Here is a 19,336-nt window from a genome sequence, read left to right on the forward strand (position 1 = left end):
TTGGGTCCCTCCGACCCCTGAATCCCCCACAAAGGCACGTTTCCACCTGAATTGCATCTGGAAATCTGGTGGCTTTGGGAGCTGTGAAAGGTGGCGATTCTGTCCATCAAGGACCGCTTCAGCCCGCCATCTAACATGAATCCAGCCAGTTATCAATATACTGCCTCAGTTCCGAATTCATCCTTCAAGACCTGTCTTGTGATGCCCGGATTCTCTAGAAACCGTCTCGTTGGCGTGTTGAGCCAATGAAGTTTTTCCAGAAGATGGTGCTAGGCGGATACCGTATAGGGAAGAGGGCTTCTGCCTGTGTCAGTGGGCTAGGCTATGCTGTCACTTGAGTCGTGTCTGACTTTTTGCGACCCCATGGACTGTAGCCCTCCAGGCTCCTCTGTCCATGGAATTTCCGAGGCAAGAATACTAGAGTGGGTTGTCATATCCTCCTCCAGGGGATCTGCCTGACCCAGTGATTGAACCGAGGTCTCCTGGATCTCCTGCAGGGTGCAGCCGGGTTCTTTACCCGCTGAACCACCACAAATCAACAAGGTAGATGACAGAAAATCTGATGGTGTCCCAGTCCCAGCCAAGCAGGCAGGATGCAAGCTCCCTCAGCTATCTCACAGCAACGCCCACCCCACCCCCCCACCCCGGCCCTGAGCAATCAGTCTTCTCCAGACCCCAGTCCTCTCACCTGTTGTTGGCCTCTAAACGCTCAGGTATCTGGCCACCACCTGTGGAGTTTGCCTCCTACTTGCCTGGAGAACGCACACCAGCTCTGGCCTGCGCAATCCTCTGCTAGCGGGTAGATTGTGACTGCATCATTTCCAGTGAGCTCTGAACCTCAGCTTTGGGGAGGTGGCCTCCCAAATTTGAACTTCCTTGGATACACTCCTTCAGCCCTGGGATTCCATACTGTGTTCTCTTACATCCTTTTTTCATTTGTTATCATAGCTTGATTTTTTTTTTAATTCAACTTTTCCTGTTTAAGTCAATGTGTGGTTTGTCTTCTTTATTATTATTATTTTTTAATTAACCAATTTATTTATGGCTGTGTTGTGTTTTCGTTGCTGCACAGGCTTTTGTCTAGTTGTGAGTAGGGGCTATTCTCCAGTTGCAGTGCACAGGCTTCCCATTGAAGTGGCTTCTCTTGTTGCAGAGCACAGGCTCTAGAACACAGGCTCAGTAGTTGTGGCACATGGAATTTGTTGCTCCAAGGCATGTGGGATCTTCCCGGATCAGGGATCGAACCTGCGTCTCCTGTATTGGCAATTGGATTCTTTACCACTGAGCTGCCAGGAAGCCCTTCTTTATTGTTTTTAGTTGTAAAAGTTTTGGTCTTGATAGAAGTCAGATTGATACACTTAATAAAAATTCTATGTCAGGAAGTGTGCTAGGCATAACAAGACAAGGTACTTGCTTTTTTGGAGCTTATCCTCTGCAGAGCGTCACTAAATCCTCATGCACAAATAGATTCAGCATTGCAAAATTCTGAAGCAGGATATTTCAAGCACAAGAGAAGTGACAAGAACCTAAGTGATCATGAACTTGATGTATAGGAGAACTAGAAAGACCAGTGGGGCTAGACTTCAGTGAGCAAAGAGAGTACAAGAAATGAAGCTGAAGAAGCAAACTTTTTAGGTAAGGGAAGCAGAACTTAGTGTCAGGACAGTTTTAAGAATGAATGAAAGCAGATAGAAAAGTTGCACCAGGATAATAGGAATAAACTGGGGTGTATGGTCACCCAGTTTATAGGCCATAGCAAAGGAGTCTGGATACTACTTTTTCTTTTTTTTTTACTGCTCAAACGTTTCCATTTCATTTATTTATTTTGGCTGCATCCCTCGGCTTGTGGGATCTGTTCGCCAACCAGGGATCTAACCCAGGCCTCTGCAGTGAAAGCACTGAAGGAATCCTAACCACTGGACACCAGGGAATTCCACATCCCCACCACCACAAAAAAACCCAAAAACCTCCGTTTTTATTTTTTGGGTGTATGGTATGTGGGGATCTTAGTTCCTCAACCAGGGATTGAATCCAAGAACATTGGAAGCTCCAAGTCTTAACCACGGAATCACCAGGAAAGTCCCTAGAAATCTTTTTAAATTTAGCTTTCTGACTCTTAAGTGTTGTGCTTTTTCTTTTGCCTTCAACACTTGCATGATTTTCTGCTCCTCAAGAAGGAAATCCTGCTTGATCCTGTCGAGGACACATTTGGCTCCCACGGACCCACCATAGGTCCTGCTGACGTGCTTTTTCATTTCAGACCACCTCATTAGATCTTCAGATCGTAGGCTTTGATGCTTCCCCAACCTCCTTGTAATTCTATCACCAGGAGTCCCAGACAGCCTAGTTTTGTTAGAGGTTGTGTTGTAGGACAGCCAACTATGTAGGTCAAACCCTGGGCCATTCTGAAATCCTCTAGATACCGTCCCCTGAAGAGCCTGGATACTATTTTAAGCATGACTACTTTAAGTGGAATTGGAAGGCTTTGAACAGGGAATTGACATGTTCTGATTTTTTTGGCCACACCACGTAGCATATGGGATCTTCGTTCCCCAAGCTGGGATTGAACCCTGCCCTCCCGTGGAAGTGTGAATGCCTAACCACTGGACCACCAGTGAAGTCCCAACATGATCTGACTTTAAAAAGGATCACTCTAGTCATGTGGAGAATGAGTTATAAGGAAGCAAAGGTGGAAAAAAGGAGCTAAAGCAACCAGTTTTGGAGAATATGATGCACTCACTGCCGGCCAGGGTATTCCATCCTTTCATTCCACCCCTAACACACAGAGAACCACAGTGTAAGTTTATGTTGGGAGCAAGGAAGTCTTTATGGAGCTCCTGCTTGGGCCTCGTAGAAATAAGAGAGTAGCCTTTCAAGTATCTGTAGTAAATGAATGGAAACTGGGCAAGGGAGTTTCATAACTACATGAAGGAAAGCATCAAAATGTTGAGCGCCCATCGTGGGTATGAAGTGTTTTCTTACATAAGTTAAGAAGTGTTAAATCAGGACGGACCTAGAGATGATCATACTAAGTGAAGTAAGTCAGACAGAGGAAGACAAATATGTCACTTATATATGTAACCTCAAAAAAAAAAAAGATACAAATGAGCTTATTTACAAAACAGAAACAGACTCACAGACTTCAAAAACACATCTATGGTTAACCAAAGGGTAAACAACATGGGGAGGGAGGGATAAATTGGGAGTTTGGAGTTAACATACACACACTACCATATATAAAATAACAACAAGGATCTACTGTATAACACAGGGAATTCTACTCAATATTCAGTAGTAACCTATATGGGAAAAGAATCTGAAAAAGAATGGATATGTGTGTAACTGAATCACTTTGCTGTACACCTGAAACAACATGTAAATTAGCTAGTTTTGTTGTTTAGTCCCTAAGTCGTGTCTAACTCTTTGCGACCCCCTGGACTGCAGCACGCCATGCTTTCCTGTCCTTATCTTCACAAAATCAGCTGTAGCTGAATGTAAAATAAAAATTTTTTAAAAACCAAAAAAAAACCAGTGAAACAAATGGAGAGGGGTTGTGTTAAGCCAGGGTAGTAATTGATTGGAAGCTATTGAATTTTTCAGCAGTACAGTGATATATACGTGTATGTGTTACAGTGTATACATATATATAGATGTGATATAAATACAATGTGCTTGCTCAATTGTGTCCAACTCTGCAATTCCATGGACTGTAGCCTACCAAGATCCTCTGTCCATGGGATTTTCCAGGCAAAATACTTGAGTGGGTTGCTGTTTCCTACTCCAGGGAATATCTTCCCCTCCCAGCAACTGAAACTGCGTCTTTCACATCTCCTGCACTGCAGGTGGGTTCTTTACTGCTGAGCCATTGGGAAAACATATAATACACACACATATATTATATGTGTATATATATGAATACCCTGACATTAATGTAGGATGAATTTCAGAGATCAAAGATTGGAGGAGAAAGGAAATAGAAAAGAGCATAAGAGAAAAATCAGAAGATTCTCACTGGTGAAAGCAAGCAACATAATTTATTAAGTATGCAAGGCAATGCACTAAGGCTTTTCCATTTCGTCTGCGCATAATAAACAAGTATGGCTATTTTCATTCGTACAAAACTCTCATATAAGAAACTTACTTAGGTTACAACAAGTACTGAGCAGCCACACGGTGTTTAAAGCTGATTTGTTGTTACAGAGGAAGGTCCCCCCCCAACACACACACAAAAAACCAAGCCTGTGATGTTATATATGTACATTCAGAATTTTATTTCAAAACAAAGAACCGTAGTAACAATAATAGAAAAAATCCATTTGGAAATTATTCACAACCTGGTCACTGAGAACTGGGAAAAATTCCATGCTGCACCACTGCCAACCCACTGGTCTGAGGAGTTGGAGCAGAGGTGCAGTTGGAGGACAATCCCCCGTCACAGCAAAGCCCTATCTCAAGGCTCTGCAAGTTTTGTACCCAAAGCCTCAGCAACCAGAGGGAATGGTGAGAACTTAGAACCAAAATACCGTCATAGGTGAGGGTTTGACTGAAGGGCTTGAAATATGTAAGCACCAAAGAGGGAAAGGGAGATCAAGCAACATATGAAGGAGGGATGAAGAGCCCAGTCTTCACTTCTAAAAATACTGGATGATCCTGGAGGTGGCCGTGGGCTGTGGTAAATGTGATCTCAGCAAACCCTCTGGCCACGGCAGATCTAGAAGCTTATCGTTCCCTTAAAAATGCCTCCCTCTCCCCCATGACGCCCTTCCAGCGCCCCCAGGAGGCATCATGTCCTGGTCTCACACTCTTTCCTGTCTTCTCCTGCTATCTGAGTGGAGAGTGAGTCCTCCACTCTCAGTCTCAACATTTAGGGAGTTCTCTCTGTCCTCTCCAACAAGGAAAGGGAGCCAGACGAGATGGAACTCTGAAGTTTCAAAGAAAACCATTGATGCAGATTCCACCCAGCAGAGGCAGTGTTGTTTACATATACACCAATGAGTCTGAACACATTATACCCAATAGGGGCCTTAGGAACGTAACAAGATAACCAGCAACTGCTTTGTGACGGTGCACACACGTTCACGCTCACGTGTGGGCCTTGCCGCACATCCACAAAGACTGTCATGTGTGGTCTACAGCAAAGTTCAAGTCCCTCAGGGGGCACCTGACATAACACTATGGTAACATGGTAACAAGGGTAACTTGACACGGTAAACAGACATAAACAAGCATGAGATGACCCTCGTGTAATAACACACTTCAACTGGATAATAATTGTTCAGGAAAATAAATTGTCTTCCAGCGCTGAGGTTACAAATTCCAAATTAGCTATAAACATCTCTAAGTTCTTTTAAAGCTATGGCTTAAAGCAAAATAAAACTCAACATCTAAAATCCTCTAAACAACAAACTGAAGAAATAATGAACCTCTACCAAGAACCAAGATTTTTGGTTGCTCACTTGGGAGGCTCTCCCACCAGATGGGTGATAGGAATATTTTTTTTAAAAAAGTGAGTTCACTACAGAGAAAGAAGCTGCTCGGTCCAGTGAGGGGAGAGAGGATTTGTAGAAATAACCATCCCTTCTCTGGACTCCATCCAAAATTAGAACCCATAAACCCCTATTAACTACAATGCCCACCTTAGCAATAATCCTAGATTTCAAGTAATACTACATATAATCTTAAAGGAAGAAAAAAGTTCCAAAGGAAACCAATAGCTTCTTTATACAGGCACATGACTTTTCTGAGAAAGTTGAGAGTTTTTATCTGAAGGATAGAAATTGTTAAAGAGGCAACGTGCAAACCTCACACACCACATCATGCATCCTCCAATCATGCATGACCTTTCTCCCTAAATCCTTCCCTTCTTATTGCACCTTAACCTCTTCGGTATCAAATCTTCCACCCTATAACCTCTCTTGAAGCACCTCCCTCTAACCTCAATTTCCTTATGCTTTCATTATTTGGTAAAATTACTTTATATTTAAAAAAATAAATATTTATGCAATAAAACCAGAAGATAAAATAAATAAAACTCAAGTTAATTTGCTCAGCAGAGCTGTACGGAAGTGAAGAAGGAGCTCTTATGGAATCCCTCTCTGCCCTCCACTCTTAAGTGTACCTGCTTTCTGGTGAGTCTGAGGTTGGAGGAATGGCACCTTTTAGCCCACTTCCCAAAATGCCTTGAGGCAATTTTAGAACCTAAGGGAGCAGGAGCTGGCCAAGTTGTCACATACCAAGAGGCCAATCCCTCCTGAAATGAAGGTAGGTTTACTTGGTCTCTCCTGAGCTGAAGAGAATGTCCAAGAAATGAAATCTTTAAAAGCCATTGAAGACAACGACTAACCCCAGCCTTGGGATCCTCTGAGCGCCCATCGAATGTGTGGATGAGAAAGGAATGGAGTAGCAGCATTCAGAAACAGTCCTGGGTTACGACCTGATGAGGTCTCCCCGCTTGCTCAGGGGGAGGTTGCTTTTCGTGACGGGAGGGAGGTGGGTAGGAGGCACGTCTTAGGCGTTGGTGTCCTTCGTGGGCTGGATGCTGTTCATCTCCATGATGGGGCCTTTCTCACCACGGGTTCCCGTCTGCACCTGCCCTTCAAAGGCTCGTGTAATTTCCTCAAAAGTCCTACCACGGGTCTCAGGAACTTTGAAGAAGGTGAAGACCCAGAAGATAACGAGGAAGACGGTGAAGATGATGAAAACGTAGGCCTTCAAGTAGAACTGGTGAAGAGATACAGAAGAGTCAGTCAGTTCCCTCACAATCATATTTCCAATAGGCTTGAAGGCATAACCCCTCTAAACTTCATCAAAACAGTGCGGTCTCTTCAGAGACTTGCTCATGATTTCATTGGTAACTTCCTAGATTTCTCTGCAATTTTGTGTCATTCCTTTTCCTAGTCATTCAAGTCAGCCATTTCCAAATACCTACTGAGTTTTTAGGACTTTTGATTAATATCATTATTTATTTATTTTTGGCTGCACCAGGTCTTCGCTGCTGCGCTTGGGCTTTCTCTAGTTGCTGTGAGTGAGGGCTACCCTTCAGTTTCAGTGTGTGGGCGTCTCTCATTGAAAAGCATGTGGCAGGTGAAGTCTTTCCCCAGGGATCGAACCCCTGTCTTCTGCTTTGGCAGGTGAATTCTTAACCAAAGGACCACCAGAAAAGTCCTTTTGATTATTTTTTAAAATCTGGGTTTCTAAAAGACTGACAGAAATTGGAAATGCATCCTAGATGTCCAATGCTAGTTCCTTTATTTAACAAATCAACTCTAGGCCATTTTACAATAGGACCTACATCATTAACATCCTATCCTCAGTGAGCCTTTTGGATCAGGCCATTACTGCTACACCAAATGATGGATTTTAAATATTGATTTGGAGTCCTAAGGCCTATTATTGCCATTCTGTTTCTAAGCAGAACTATGTATTAGCTGGTTTCAACACGGGTTGGGTGAGTTTTAAGTTACTTACTGCGGCCGAGGGGAAGAGCAGTCCGACCAAAAAGTTGGAGGTCCAGTTGGAACAACCAGCCACTGCCATGGCAGCCGGGCGGGGTCCCTGGCCGAAGAGTTCAGCCACAATAAACCAAGGAATGGGGCCTGGGCCAATTTCAAAGAAGGCCACGAAGACCAGGATGGCCCCAATACAGATAAAGCTCATCCAGCTATAATCATTCTATGAGAAAGGAACAGAGGAAAGTTAGTATTAAAGACATCATGCCCAGGTAGGCACCAGCTTCCCACAGATGAGGACTGATGGAATAATGAAAAGTTCCTTCTATCCCATGATATAAAGGAGTTACTGGACCTAGAAACCTTGGGCTTTGTTGTTGTTCCTGTTTTTGTTTTGGCTGTGCCATGCAGAATGTGGGATCTTAGTTTCCTGACCAGGGATTGAACCCTCACTCCCTGTGCTGGAAGGCAGATTCTTAACCACTGGACTGTCAAGGAAGTCCTAGCGGCCTTGGGCCTTGGAATCTTAGCAGTATGATCACATGTGTCATTCTGCACATTCTGAGACCATTTCATCAGCTGTAAGACCAGATTAATGACCTTAACATCTCTTTAAGAATGAAGTGAGACCATGTATTTTACAAGCTATATGTCATATAGCTATAGGGATGACAGCAATTTAATTATATAGTTATAGGGATGACAGCAATTTAATTATCTATCTCTGAAAATCCACTTTTCTTAAAACTTTGCACATATTGCTTCTCCCAAAGTTCACTTGTATAATCGCCAAACCTTGACGACCCACCCCCTCACCTTTCCCCACTCCTCCCTTTCCTTTACAAAGAGTACTCACCTTTAGCAACAAAGAAATAGTCATGAGGATGGAACAAAAAGCCATCCCTCCAAGGCCAATCAGGTGTAGAGTCCTCCTCCCAGCCCTTTCCACCAAGAACACCTAAAAAAATGATTTAGAAAAACAACCTGTGAAACAATGTCACTTTCTTTTTCATGAAGACACTGTACGAGCTACTGGAAGCTGCCTGACCAGCAGCAGGGCACCTGCGATAGTCACACTGCCTCTGTTCTAGCTCTGAGTTAAAAGCATCCTACACGGTCCCCTCTGTGCTTCCCTTTGCCCATCTGTTCATTCACCCATCATTCAATAGCTCTTTTCCCCCACAGGGAATTAGAACAAAAAAGGTTTAACTAAAAGGCAGCAGGGAGATGGAAGGACATGCCACCTATCCTTGACTATGTGTAGCAAGAATTCTCCACCCTGCTTGAAAATGATCAAAACATTTGACTTACAGACACCAGGGTGAAGATGGTGTTGACCACACCTGCCCCGATAGTGGCGTAGACCGGCTCCTGGACACCTGCATCTTTGAAGATTCCTGTCGAGTAGTAGAACACCTAACAGGGAACAAAAGGTGCAACTGTGAAATACAGTTGTGCATAGCAGTTACACTGAACCCTCAAAAAATCAACTCCAAAGTCCCAGAAGTTCAGGAGTACTTTCCAGCAATTTTTGTTGTTGTTGTTCAATCACAGTCTCTTTTCTGCAAACAAATGATCTTTTGTAACTTACTTTCTTCTTAGTTGTCTTCAATTCTAGCTACTAGTTCCATTTTTCTCCTCCAAACTATGCTCATTCTTACTGCTCCATTTAGTCTCTTCCTGAAGTCTGCTTTAGTAACTTAGATAGAATGGCTTAAGTCCAGTGAAGTTTTTCAATTCTGCTTTACCAGTAGGCTCTTACCCCAACTCCCATCCCCACCAACAATGACAGGCATTGATGGATCAACTTGACAGTGAAGAAACAGAAGGGTAACCTCAGCCTGCTTGTGTTTAGAACGTGGGCTGGAATTCCAGGCACTGGATCTTTGCAGGTGTTTTAGTAAATAACACCAGTGATTATTTTAATTGAATTCACACTATTAAATAAGCTACAATTTATACTATTCTTGTTATTTGGTCAACACTGTGCTAATACGTAGGGCTGCCACAACTACCATAACTTAAGAGATGTGGAAACATTGGACTCAGACCTGAAGATAACAAGGCAACAGGATCTAGGTTGCTCAGGCCCTTAGGCTTGGTTTGGGAGTTTATGATTTCACCCAGAATATCTGCCTCCATGGCAGCTCCTATTCAGCAGACTTAAAAAATAAAATAAATTAGTGTGGTACATTCTGTTTGTTTGTTTTGTTCTTATTGTTATTTATTTTTATTTTTTGACTGGGCCATGCGGCATGTGGGATCTTAGTTCCTAACCAGGGATTGAACTTGTGCCCCCTGCATAGGACGTGCTGAGTCTTAACCACCGGACTGCCAGGGAACAGTCCTTCATCAGAGTTTTTGATCAACATACGCTTCCATATTGGGAGTGACTGTCTGCAGAAACAAGTCTTCAAAGCCCTACAGCCTAAGATAGAAACCATGTATATTTTCCAAAATAAGATTCAGGCTGTGCTCTTGGAAACTGAGATAAATAGTGTCATCATCATTAACAACTGCTGCTCTGGGAGAGAAGCAAGGGTGAGCTAATTAAAACTTGCTTTTTAAAAAAAAATTCCAAAAATATTTAATAACATGAAGCTTGTAAGGAAAGACGTTTGAACAGTTAAAACTAGAGATGAATAATTATGGCAATTCTCTTTCTTATATAAAAGCACACATATCAAAAACCTAACTCAGACATACACACCTCAAGAAAACTTCTTATAATAAAGTCATGCTGCCTGGAACCTTGGAGCCAGGTTAAGCTCACCCCTACATCACCTTACCGAAAGCCAGTTTTACTTTGGTGGGTAAACACTGTCCAGCCTCTTACCCTTCTGCCTTTAAGGGAGATTAGAAAACATAGTCTGTTCAAAGGTAGGTTGGAAAAGTGACTTTCACCCACCATTTACTGAAGTGGAGGAGGGAAGGGGGAAGGGTCCTGCCTGCAGGGCACTCATCTATCATTTGTTAACTTTCCCAGGGTGGTCTTTCCCTGATCTTGTTCTGCAGGGATTAGACTTGGGGGAGGCAAGCAGGTGCCTGGGGTGCAGAATTGAAGAAGGCAGCCTTCTCAGGACCTGTCTTATACCTGGACACCTCCCTCTCGTCTCAGTCTCGCTGTTCTGGATAGTCCTGAGTGTACGTTTTACTACAGTGGTTTTTCAAATAAGGAAATTTGAGACTGAGATCCATCAGAACCACCCAAGAAGACTTTTCAGACTATCTTCCCTCCCAGGTTCTAATGTAACAGCCTCTAATCCCTCAGGGGAAGCAAAAATACAAGTTTCCTTGTGGTGCATTAGGGAGAGAGGCTAAGGACCAACTTACTATTTTAAGTTATCATGTATTTTTTGCAAAAAATGCTTTGTCATAAAATGGTTTGATCACAGTGATCATATTATGATGGCAAATCCTCAGCTCATGAATTGGTACTTAGAGAGAGGTCTGGAGTGTTCTCCATATCCAAATATATCCAAATATTTTATCTGCAAAAGGACAGAGGTGTAGGAATACCTTCTCTACTCACACCCAGGACTCAAAAGAAGGAAGCAGACTTTTGCACAGAATACCATGGCTACCTACCCAATGCTAGCTTCCATTTGGCCCCACACTTTAAACAATCACAGTCACTATTCTAAGTTGCAAAAAATATACACAATGGTAAGGCCAGCTCTGTCTGGGTGCCCATACACCTCCTAATTGCTCCCTAGGACTTTACACTGATTTCAGGTTGTAAAGTCCTCAGAAAAAACCCCAAGGTGTGTCAATTCTCAGATCTGCATGGATTACATGGCCTACGTTATCATTGATGACATCATCCAAGACAGATCAGAGTTAAAGAGAACTGGATATTTTAAAAGTGAGTGGTTGAGAATTCCCTGGTGGTCCAGTGACTAGACTTAGCAGTTTCATTGTGGTGGCCTGGTAACTCCTCACTTCCAATGCAGGAGGCACGGGTTTGATCCCCAGTTGGAGAAGTAAGATCCTGCAAGCTGAGAGGCACAGTCAAAAAAGAAAAAAAGCAGTCCAAAACAGAGGATGAATAAAAATTAGATAAATTGTGATACTCCATAATGTTAAAAAAAATCTGGAAGAGGACAAATGTTCACAAGTTCTAAGACTAAGGATGAGAAATTTTTCATTCTCTCATCTTGCCACAGGAAACGTGCATTATAGATATAACTTTAGAAGCTAAATACAAAGGCAAGTCTAAACCTGGATAATGTGTATCTTCTGAAAAACCACTACCAGGCATACATTGTGAGAGACCCTGGGTATGTCAGAAGGTGAGTAGTGGCCAGTGCGATTTGCCTCTGGTCAGGTGTGTTGTTGTTTAGTCACTAAGTCACGTCTGAATCTTTGTGACGCCATGGACTGTAGCCCACCAGGCTCCCCTGTCCATGGGATTTTCCAGGCAAGAATACCGGAATGGGTTGCCATTTCCTCCTCCAGGGGATCTTCCTGACCCAGGGATCGAACCCTCATTTTCCTGAATTGGCAGGTGATTCTTTACCACTGAGTCACCAGGGAAGCTGGTCAGGTGATTTCAGTGAAATGTGTAGGACACATCTGCCCCGAATGGACACTCACCGCGTTGATCCCAGAGAGCTGCTGGGAGAGCTGGAGCATGATAGAGATAATGATGGGTTGCCGGTAGTTGGGGGCGCGGAAGAGCTCTAGCACTGTGACTTGCTTCTCCTGCGACATCCGCACACTCTCATCCTTCATCTCCTGGATGTCCTGAGCCACGTCCTCGGTGCCCCAGAGTCTCTGGAGGACTAGGGAAGAGGAGCGGTCACAGATAAGGTGCTGGCTAATGCCTCATTCCTATGAGACAGCTGGGTAAACACCCCTCTGAGGAGCCCTGTGTCTGGCCTTAACTCGCCTTCTCACCCCTTACCCCATGTGCTGCTGCTGCTGCTGCTAAGTCACGTCAGTCGTGTCCAACTCTGAGACCCCATAGACGGCAGCCCACCAGGCTCCGCCGTCCCTGGGATTCTCCAGGCAAGAATACTGGAGTGGGTTGCCATTTCCTTCTCCAGTGCATGAAAGAGAAAAGTGAAAGTGAAGTTGCTCAGTCGTGTCTGACTCTTAGCAACCCCATGGACTGTAGCCTACCAGGCTCCTCTGTCCATGGGATTTTCCAGGCAAGAGTACTGGAGTGGGTTGCCATTGCCTTCTCCTACCCTATGTGACTTCAGAGTAATCAGACAATTCTCCGCTCAGGTTCTGGAGGGAAGGGAAAGGAGATGACAAGAACCAGATCCAAAACCCTCATCTTAAAACCACAGTCCTGAGGTTCCTACAGTGAAAGCATGAAGGATACTCACTCTCCTTTGCCTTCTCCTCCTCCTTTCTGTTAATGAGTAAGAATCTAGGACTTTCAGGGCAAAATGGAAGGGCAGCACACTGGATGATGGCTGGTATGATGGTGAAGCCCAGGAGCAGAGGCCAGAGATCTTCAGTCCCCAAGATGCCTTTTAGACCAAAGATCTAGAAACCAAAGACAATACTATAAATTCCATACTTTATAGGCCACATGCTTAGTTGCTCAGTCATGTCTGACTCGTTGCGACCCTTTGGACTGTAGCCCCCCAGGCTCCTCTATCCATGGGATTCTCCAGGCAAGAATACTGGATTGGGTTGTCATTTCCTCCTCCAGGGGAGCTTCCCAATCCAGGGATCAAACCGGAGTCTCCTGTGTCTCCTGCATTGCAGGTGGATTCTTTTATCCACTGAGCCATTGGGGAAGCCACAAACTGATTAAAAACAAAAATGCTCAGAAAATCATGTGGCCTTCTATCACAAGGAAAGATAGCTTTTTCTTTTTCTACCCTACTTAGCCATCTATGAGCTCTAGTAATATTAATATCTGAAACATATATAGTGGAATAAGTGCCAGACATTCTTTGTTGCAAAAATTGAAGCATGGTTGATTTAAGTACCAATGTACAGCAAAGCGATTCAATTATATATATACATATTCAGAACCTTTTTTTTATATTCTTTTCCATTGTGTTTATCATAGAATGTTGAATATAGTTCCCTGTGCCACACATTTTTTTTGGTGACTTTATCTGTGCAAATTCATTTAACGAGCATGAATGAATACTCAATAAGTTCTAGAGTACCTGGGCCACCAGAATTCCGATAACGATACCCAGCTGGTTGAGAGTACCAAAGGCACCCCGCAGGGCAGTAGGCGAGACCTCTCCAATGTACATGGGTACAAATCCTGTGCAGAGTCCGCAGAAGAGGCCAATAACCAGTCGGCCCACGATCAGCATTTCAACCGACTCTGCTATTTTGCAGAATCCCATAAGGCAGCCGCCAGCTATGGCCAACAGGTTGACAATAAGCATTGAATTGCGCCTGGAAGGTTAAACAAAGATAAGGGAAATTTGCAAAACAGAGTCGACCTCTCCCCTTCTTTCTACTCACTCTACCATTCTTCAGGCTCATACATCTTTTGCTCTAACTTTTCCACTTTCTAGTATCCGAACATATCTAATTGGGATAATCAGGACTAATGGTTCCCACACCTCGGCCTACATAAGACACACCTAGAGAACTTGTTGCAGATTTTCTCCTCTACGTCCTAGCTATAGGACGTAGGGTAGGATTTTAGCAAGCACTTTAAGGCCATTTGTTCTCAAAGTTATCCACAAACTAACAGCATCCATCAGCTATAAGTTTGCTAGAAATTAAAATTGTCCCACTCCACCCCAGACTCATCATTAGGCCTGAATGTGGCTGGGGGGTGGGGGAGGGGGGTGGAGACTGGTCTGTGGGATTGGTTTTCCCTTGATGGGAATGTGACATGCTTTCCATTCAAATGCACCATCACCTCCCTGCTCTAAGCCTCAATGCTTATCTTCAATGCAACCAGTACACTTCCTTCCTCGCAGTTTCTGGTCAATACCTGCCAAATCGGTTGACAAAGAGTCCGACGGAGAAGGAACCGATCATACCACCCACGGAGAAGATGGCCACAGACAAGGACCACAGGGATGTGAGGAGCTCGCTGGATGGGGTGTTTTTTGACCGCTCTTCCAAAGTGTAATTGAGAAAGTCCTTTATGATCTGCCAATTAAAATGGGTGGTGGAAGAAAAGATCATTACAGTTGTATGAGAAAAGAGATAAACACTCAGGATCTTCCCCTCCCTAAGAAAACAGTGTTCCAGTTACTTTCTAGGTAGAGAGTCGAGGGAATAAATAGATGGCAATGGAAGAGACAGGTAACACTGGAGTTCATGTTACCAGATCTGAAAAGAATAACTTAGTTGTCCTGAAAATGCCAGTAGGTAGTAGTACTGATGTACTTCTGTTTAGGGATGACCTCACACTGCACCCCAACTTTGTAACTAACCTCTACGGGACAATAAGGGAAGTGTGTCACCAGAGGGTGAGAGGGTGAATAGGCCCAGTCCAGGGTGCAGGAAGGCCCTGCCCTGAGCCTCTTGCTTTGATCAATGATTCAATTAGATCTCCACCAGTATCATGCCCCATCTCAGTCTTGGCCGAGCAAGCTACCAAGTCTGTCTAAGCATGATAATTCTGGAAACCCTACCTAAAGGAATACTTTCCCCACTCCAAACTCAAACTCTTGTTGCCTGGCACTCACCGCCTCAGGAGCATTGATGACTCCAGTGTTGTAGCCAAACTGGAAAGAGCCTATGGTAGCAACCGAGATGGCGAAGATCAAAGGTCCAGTGACCTGGGGGGAGGGTAGAGAAGAACAGTCCTTAAAATTCTTGATCCATGACTGGCTCTTATTAAGGAGAACACACCATGAAATTTTTGCACCTTGTTTTATGTCCCTGGATATGTTCCAGTGCCTCCCAGTTTATAGTCTCTGGGAACTTGAATTTGTATTCTGCTGTTGTCTGAAAATTGTATAAATCTTAATTGGGTTGAATTGGTTCATAGTGTTTTTCAGGTCCACCACATTCTTCTACTTTTCTGTATATTCATTCTATTAATTTTTGACTTTGATATTGAAAATTCCACCTAAAAATCTTGATATATCTACTTAAAATAAGTTGTAATATATAGTGGAACTATATGTAACTTTGTTTTGTATTTTCCAAGTCTTCTGTAAATGTGTTATCATACTTTCATAATTTAAAGAGAGAAAAATACCATGAAGATAAAATTTAAAAAAAAAAAGAAAATAAAAAAATAAGAGAGAAGATTTATGTACTAAAACTCAGCCGACTGGTGATATGAAAACAACAACTTAACCATTTAGGTAATGAATAAAGAACACAGAAGAACTGAAGAGCTTATCCAGTGATATAGATGAGCATGGGGAGTAAACCTGGGGAAATTGTGGCAAGAAACTTTGGGAAGGGACAAGTTAGGAGAACTGAGTTAGTCCGTTTGGAAGTATTCAAACAACAGTCCCAGGTAAATCCCCAGGCAAGCACAAAATTGTGCTCAGGGATAGAAAAAACTGTGAGGGCAGACTGAAAAGCCTTAGGATTGCTGAGAACAGATTATTCTGCGAACAGCAAGAGCCAGTGTAGGCTCACCCGTACCCCAAATTCCACAAAAGCACGAGTGCTAGTGATGTGTCATCATCACCAGGCTGCTCGCAACTCTGGGTCCCAGAATCTGCAGGATCCAGCCACCGTACCCTTGGTCCCTTCTGAAATTCTTCCCGTTCACTTAAAGAGGTACTGCTATCCCCCACCCACCCACCAGGGGGCGAGAACAAGCTGACTCCCAATCCAAAACGGAGACATTTTGTGAGGGGGCTGTGCTGAAATCAACCCAGTCATCCCTCACCTTGTCGGGGGTAATTCTAGTAGGTGTGATTCTTAATTTCCACCCCAAGAGAGCTCAATTTTTATGCCTGAGCGCTCCCCACCCCCGCCAACCCTTTCTCATCTTAAACTCCTTCCCTTTCAGGTCAGACAGTGGCAGGCCTGGAGTTAACAGTTCCCCAAATTGACCTTGCCTCCACCGGCATCTAAGAACCCCCGAGGCCCGCGGGACCAGCACTTTCTGCTTCATTCACTCCTTTTAGTAGAAACCTCTTATTTTCTCTCATCATTTACACTCCTTGAGGGCCTTCCCACTTATTCATCCCTTCTCTCATCTTCTTTTCAGATAAGTTACCTTAGTGAAAATGCCTTTCTCCCTACAAATACCGCATCTACAACACACAATAATATATTAATATACTGTGCGCCCACAATCATGGAATTCTCTCTCCTTAGGTAATCCACGGAATCCCATAAATCATAGAACAGATGATGGCTGGACACCGACTCGGCACCCCCAAAACAAACCTCAGGTCTTTTCAAGGTCTAAAGCATCAACACCACCAAACCGCCCCTGATCCCCTGAACACTCAACTTCACATTCTCAAAAGCATGTTAATTGTATTAAAGAAAAAAAACAACACACACCCCCCTGTGTGTTATACAAGCACAACTTCTCCAGGTGACTTTTCCCACCCCAAGAAGGTGAATGGAACTGGGGTAAATCCTTTATAGGACATGACATCCGAAAAGGACTGTGGAAGTGCGGCACTGCAGGCTGGGGAAGCAATGGGAAAGGCTTCCAGATTGCTAGGTGACTCCGCGTAACAGAGCTCAGCCAACGCCGGTACGGCTTGCCTTTCCGAGTGCATCCCAAGCCGGCAAAAATAACCAGTAACCGTATCGCTCTTACCTTCGCGGTCCCCATGGCGCTAATTTAATTCTTTCCAAATCTTCGATAAAGATCTAGGAGTGAGACTCCAGAGACCCCTCTTCCAGACAGCAAAACCTCCAAAATGTCCTCTCTCGGCGGCAAGTTTTCCTCCAGGTCCTCAGTAGCGAGCCTACATCTCACGCGCCTATATGAGCTTCGGAGAGGGCGGAGCCCGGGAGACAAGCCCCCAGCCCCACCCTACCCGCCTCCAATCTTTGGAGCTCCACAAACATGTAGACCTCAAACACTGCCCCCTCCCTTGGCAACACCCTGCCACTAGTCTATTCAAAACCACATCCTGCCCCCACCCTACTCAATTTTTTTTTTTTTTAAGCTCTACCTCCTTCCCCCTTTTAAGAGCAAGTTTCACAGACAAAATGTTACCAGAAAAGCCTGGGGAGGGCAGATACGCTTAATTTTTTGCTCTCCCAAGTGCTCAGAATTGAATCAATCCATAAAGAGATGAGAATAAAGGCTATCCATATTCGGCAAAGGTCGTTGGATGTAAACAGAAAACATTCATAATCCTATGACTTTATCAGCTGCTCTTTGATTGCGGGCTGTGTCTACAGTCTTGGAGGGGAGGGAAGGACAGTCTGAGGGAAGGAAAGCCAAAGAAGGAAGAATTGGAGGAGCTTTTGGCTCCACTTGTCCTCTGACTTAGCATAGTCTCTCCTGGGAGAAAACCTGAATATCCAGGAGCCAAACCAACTCTTTCTGGGTTCCAGGCAGCAGAGAATCAGCTGGCCTGGGCCACAATCCAAACTCCTGAAAATGTCGTTCACCAGCTCCCCACCCAGCTGACTTCTACCCATTCTGCAGTGTTTCTCCCCTAGTTTCACGTTGACAGCATCTAGAGAGAGAACAATTGTAAGGTTCCATTAAACAGGTATTTTATTTGCAGAGCACAAAGTGTTTATCAGAAAGAAGTTGAGGATTCATCAGTATAGAGGATCAAAAAGTCCAGGCCCTCAGGAATCGACATCTGATTTCCAAGCCGTACAAGAGAAGTGAGCAAGATGAGGAGGAAAAAGATAGACGGAAAATGAGAGCAGAGGAAGATGAAGGAAAATAAAAGGCCAGAGAAGTGGCTCCCGTGTGAGAGTAAAGGAAGGAGGACAGTTTAGTTGTAGTTAAAGAGTTGGGTGAGCAATTACATCAGGCCTTTAATGGCGGAAAATTATCAATAGTCAAGTTCCCAATGCCTATTAACCTGTAGCCTAGCAACCCTGGCAGGGAGGAGGGGGGGTGGCAGAAGCAGGTGAAGAGGTAGAATTTGGAGGAGTCACTGCTGATAGTGCATCTTCCTTTGGGGTTTTGGTTGGGGGCCTGGAATCCAAACTAGTACTACTGGGCCTGAAACAAACCACATCGTGTAGTCTGTCCTTAAATGAGGATTAAAAAAAACCCAATAACTGAAGTATAATTGACCTTTTTATATTAATTTTAGGTGTACAACATACTGATTCGATATTTTTTATTATTTTGGGGGGGGTAAAAGTTTTTTTATTTTTACTTTTTAAACTTTTTCTTCTGTATTGGAGTATAGCCGATTAACAATGTGGTGATAGTTTCAGGTGGACAGAGAAGGGACTCAGTTAGACATGATTTGATATTTATATATGTTACAAAATTATCACCACTAAATGAAGGTATTTTTCAGTCTGGTTGTTAGCGGAGAAAACTGGCGATGAGTGAAACGTGACTTCCAAAAAAACCTTCCCATAAGCCCTCCCTCCCCTCCCCCGCGTCACCCCCCTGTATTCCAGGAAACCCTGAGCCAGGAGGCCCCTTTAGTTACCACAGCAACTGAGTTTAGCAGCCTAAGGACAAAGAATATCCTGTATGGCAGCGCTGCCAGCAGAAATTCAATCTAAGCCATTTATATAAGTTTTCTAAGTGACCACATTAAAATTTTTAAAAGAAAAACATTAGAAGAATTGATTTTCATAATTATTTTATTTGACCTGATAGCCAAAATAACACTATTTGAACAAATGATCTATGTGTATATGTATTAATATATATTAGGATAGTTTACTTTTTTTCCTAGTAAGTCTTTGAAATCCAGTGTATACATTTCGTTTACGATACATCCCCATCGTAGACTCTGTTTTCTACAGCTACAGTAATAAGTCATTCTAATCAAAACAACAAAGCTGTGTTTGATGGGAAAATA

The 19,336-nt window shown here is 43.7% G+C and overlaps 1 protein-coding gene across 4 annotated transcripts in view; it reads right to left on the reverse strand.

Annotated features, from left to right (window-relative positions):
- Nucleotides 1–4,015: 4,015 nt before the first annotated feature.
- SLC2A3 (solute carrier family 2 member 3) overlaps nt 4,016–19,336 on the reverse strand; it is an 85,477-nt gene continuing 70,156 nt past the window's right edge. For 2 of the 4 annotated variants that reach the window (XM_081587938.1, XM_081587937.1), the window contains exons 3-11: nt 15,080–15,172; nt 14,377–14,537; nt 13,586–13,826; nt 12,785–12,947; nt 12,045–12,232; nt 8,760–8,864; nt 8,305–8,406; nt 7,468–7,671; nt 4,016–6,720 (exon numbers count right to left, since the gene is read on the reverse strand). In XM_081587938.1, the coding sequence (XP_081444064.1) occupies nt 6,508–6,720; nt 7,468–7,671; nt 8,305–8,406; nt 8,760–8,864; nt 12,045–12,232; nt 12,785–12,947; nt 13,586–13,826; nt 14,377–14,537; nt 15,080–15,172 (1,470 nt within the window). In that variant the 3' untranslated portion in view covers nt 4,016–6,507. Of the gene's footprint in view, nt 6,721–7,467; nt 7,672–8,304; nt 8,407–8,759; nt 8,865–12,044; nt 12,233–12,784; nt 12,948–13,585; nt 13,827–14,376; nt 14,538–15,079; nt 15,173–17,136; nt 17,281–19,336 lie in introns of those variants that run through there. The other 2 variants (XM_081587939.1, XM_081587940.1) reach the window with 2 other exon arrangements.

Source organism: Giraffa tippelskirchi, chromosome 4, assembly GCF_054371585.1.
Source record: "Giraffa tippelskirchi isolate mGirTip1 chromosome 4, T2T-mGirTip1v1.2.pri, whole genome shotgun sequence".
Taxonomy (NCBI): Eukaryota; Metazoa; Chordata; class Mammalia; order Artiodactyla; family Giraffidae; genus Giraffa; species Giraffa tippelskirchi.